Source organism: Quercus robur, chromosome 3 (genome assembly GCF_932294415.1).
Source record: "Quercus robur chromosome 3, dhQueRobu3.1, whole genome shotgun sequence".
Classification (NCBI taxonomy): domain Eukaryota; kingdom Viridiplantae; phylum Streptophyta; class Magnoliopsida; order Fagales; family Fagaceae; genus Quercus; species Quercus robur.
In genome coordinates, this window is record NC_065536.1 from 21,194,412 (window position 1) to 21,198,026 (window position 3,615).

A 3,615-nucleotide genomic window follows, 5' to 3' on the forward strand; every position below is an offset into this window, starting at 1 on the left:
ACAGGAGTATGAGATTGATTATGAAGAGACCTTTATTCCGGTTGCTCGTATTTCATTTATTCATGCCCTCTTAGCTATTGCCGCTACTAGTAAATGAGACCTTTTTCAAATGGGTGTCAAAAATGCCTTCCTCAATGGGGATTTAAATGAAGAAGTTTATATGCAACCTCCTCCTGGTCTCTCTGTTGAATCGAACAAGGTTTGTCACCTTCAATGTGCACTTTATGGCCTTAAACAAGCTCCAAGAGCTTGGTTTGCCAAGTTCAGCTCCACCATTTTTCGCTTGGGTTACACTGCTAGTCTTTATGATTCTGCCTTATTTCTTCATCGCCTTGACAAAGGCACCAATTTGCTTTTCCTATATGAGGATGATATGATCATAACTAGTGATGACCTTAATGGCATTTAAAAACTTAAGGACTTTCTTAGTCAGCAGCTTGAGATGAAAGATCTTGAACATCTCAGCTACTTCTTGGGTGTTGAAATCACTCATTCCATAGATGGTCTTTATATTACTCAAACCAAGTATGCTTCTGAACTTTTATCTCGAGCTAGACTCATTGATAGCAAGACTGTTGACACTCCAGTTGAACTTAATGCGCATCTAACTCCCTCGGGGAGGAAACCGTTGTCTAATCCCTTTCTTTACAGACGATTAGCTGGCAGCCTAGTTTATCTCACTATCACTCGTCTAGACATTTCCTATGATGTTCACCAGGTGAGCTAGTATTTGTCTACTCCACGATCAACTCACTATGATATTGTTCTACGGATTCTTTGATACATGAAGGGCACTCTCTTCCATGGTCTTTTCTACTTTGTTCAATCTCCTCTTGTTCTCCATGCATTCTCTGATGTTGGTTGGGCAGGAGATTCCACTGATCACAGGTCTATCACTGGTTATTGCTTTCTCCTTGGTTCTTCTCTAATTTCTTAGCAAAGCAAGAAACAAACCCTTGTGGCCCATTCTAGTACTGAAGTGGAATATCGTGCCTTTGTTGATACCACATCTGAGCTCATTTGGCTATGATGGCTTCTAAAGGACTTAGGTGTGTTCACATCTTATACTACTCCTCTTTATTGTGACAACCAGAATGTCATTCATATTCACTCCCCTCGCGTCCCTTTCATTGAAGGACATGTCCCAGTCTGTTCATTGTTGCTCGAAAGGAGGTATCGTGTGGACACTATTCACCTGCCTCTAGTATGCTTTCTTAAGGGATTTAAATGACTCTCCTGAGAAGGGCCCTCCTGTAATCGTCTTTATCTCCCTGATCACATCCTGTGGAGATTGGGATGGGCGATCGTCACTCCTGGAAGGGGACTCATGCTGGCTCTTATTGCTGTCTCTAAACTTACTATATTCCCCCTTCTTCACATATCTCTATAATTTTCCTTTCTGTATCAATTCCTTTATTTGCTCCTTTAGGTCTTTACAATCTTCTGTGTTGTGGCCGTGATCCTTTTGGAATCAGCAGTACTTGTTTTTATCACAAACATTAGGGGATGAGTGTAATGGTCTTGGCCATTTGAGATAGTGCTCGTCCTTAATTTGCATTAAAATTTTGTCAACAGGTATAACTAGAGGAGTAAATCTTATCGTCCAAGGACCTTGATCATCTTTTCTTCTGTTCACATCATTGTTCGGACGATCTGGGCATTCCCTCTTTTGACCCCTACGCTCGTCTTCTTTCTTCACCTTTTCTCCTGGCTTTTCTACATCCTTTATGGCTGCTAAAGCATCTTCAGCATTCATGTACTTCTGTGCTTTCAGGAGCATTTCTGCCATTATCTTTAGAGGATTCTCTGCAAGGGAAGCCACGAGATCTCTGGATCTCAGTCCCGCTTTAAAGGTCGTCAGCTGTACCTTGTCATCAGCGTCGTCCACCTCCAGAGTCTCCCGAGTAAATCGTTTCACGTACGATCTCAGAGTTTCCTTCTCTCCCTGTCTAATGGTGAGTAAGTAGTCCGCCGGCCTCTTTGGACGCTGCCCCCCTATGAAGTGACGCAAGAAGGCATTGGTCAACTGCTCGAAGTTGTCAACGGACAAAGTCGGCAACTTTGTGAACCATTCACTTGCAGCTCCTTTGAGAGTGGTGGGAAAGGAATGACACAGTATCTCGTCGGGTGGCTGTTGAAGACCTAGCGTTGTCTTAAAGGTATTAAGGTGATCCTGAGGGTCTTTGAGTCCATTGAACGACTTAAGTTGAGGTAAGCGAAACTTTGACGGTACAGGGCATTCAAGTACCGCCGCGATGAAAGGTGAATCTGTGGCCCTTACCATTTTGTCTACGCTTCGATCCGTCTTCTCCTTAATGGCGTTCCTCAGTTCGTCCATCTCCTTCTTCATTTCTCGAAAAAGATCTGAATTCTGCTCGTTCGGAGTAGTTGGTCTTTGATGAATACTCCTCCTATGGCTATCCCCTTCTCCCTTCATGTTATCCTTGGATCGGTTCTCCTCCTGTTGAGCTTGTTGGTCCTGTTGAAGCCGTAGCTTCATTTCCTGATTTTGCTTAGTGAGTTCTTCAATGGTGGCTGCAAGAGCTTGAACTTGCTGGGCCAAGGCTGCGGAATCTGGATTGGGTTCCATTTGAGTGTAGAAATTGATGGAAACTACGCTCTCAAATATGAATTTGAAAATGTTGTTTCCCACAGACTGCACCAAACTGATGAAGCGCAACTTCGTTATTTGAATCGAATGTGCCCAGATGGACCCAAATCCTCACCTGAATACCTGTGAAGTTGATGAAACTGCTTCCGTCACGATGGTTACCGGTGTGGTGCCTACTACAGCGCCTCCGATGCCAAAGTTAGAATGGGAGAATATATTGTAAAATGAAATAAAACAGTAAAATGGCAATTGATCTTGTTTTAGAGTATCTATGTGTTTTTTATGTACCTTCTGATGGCAATGTAGGGAGCTTTATATATGTTGCTCTGGATTCTAGCCATTGTGCTTGGCATTGTGATGTTAATGTCTTCCTTTGGTAACGCTTCTTGCCTTGTAATGGAGCTTTTAATGTGCTCTCAACGGTCTGTACAGTTGGTCCTATAACCGTCTGAGGCATTATTGGTGGCATTGAATGATCTGGATGTCTTCGTCAGTGACATGAGTATGGGTTAGGCTCTTCATTGGGGAATGGTCTCATCAGTAAGGCTTATCTCGTCTATAGACAATTTCGTCAACCCTATCAGCGGGGAAACGGTGAAGTTGCAGACTTCTTTTTTTTTGGTCAAATGGCACCGTTTTGTACGTGCCAGGTCATCACTTCATTGCCAAACTGTTTCGTTTTAGGGCCTATTTGGCCAAAAAAAAAAAAACACGTCAGCAAGATGACATGGCAGTTAACAGGAAAAAAACTAACCGAGGGGTGATTTGTTAACAAAACCAAACATTAGGGTATAAAATCAAAGTTCTGAAAAGTTGGGGTGTACTTTGCAATTTACTCAAAAAAATATAATTACTTGTTAGAAACAAAATCTTGAAAGTTTCTTTTGCAGCATTGCAGCTGTGGCCACGATTTCATATGGAAATGATGAATTTGTTGGGAATTTAGTGTGCATTTGGATATAGTTTATTTTGCTGAAAACAATAAATTTTTTTTTTTTTTTTTT

At 42.1% G+C, this 3,615-nt stretch overlaps 1 protein-coding gene across 1 annotated transcript; it reads right to left on the reverse strand.

The window, feature by feature from the left end:
* Positions 1-1,471: 1,471 nt before the first annotated feature.
* On the reverse strand, positions 1,472-2,500 carry LOC126719392 (uncharacterized). The gene has a single exon (XM_050421951.1). It carries the CDS (start codon positions 2,498-2,500, stop codon positions 1,472-1,474), a length of 1,029 nt encoding a protein of 342 aa, XP_050277908.1.
* Positions 2,501-3,615: the final 1,115 nt, after the last annotated feature.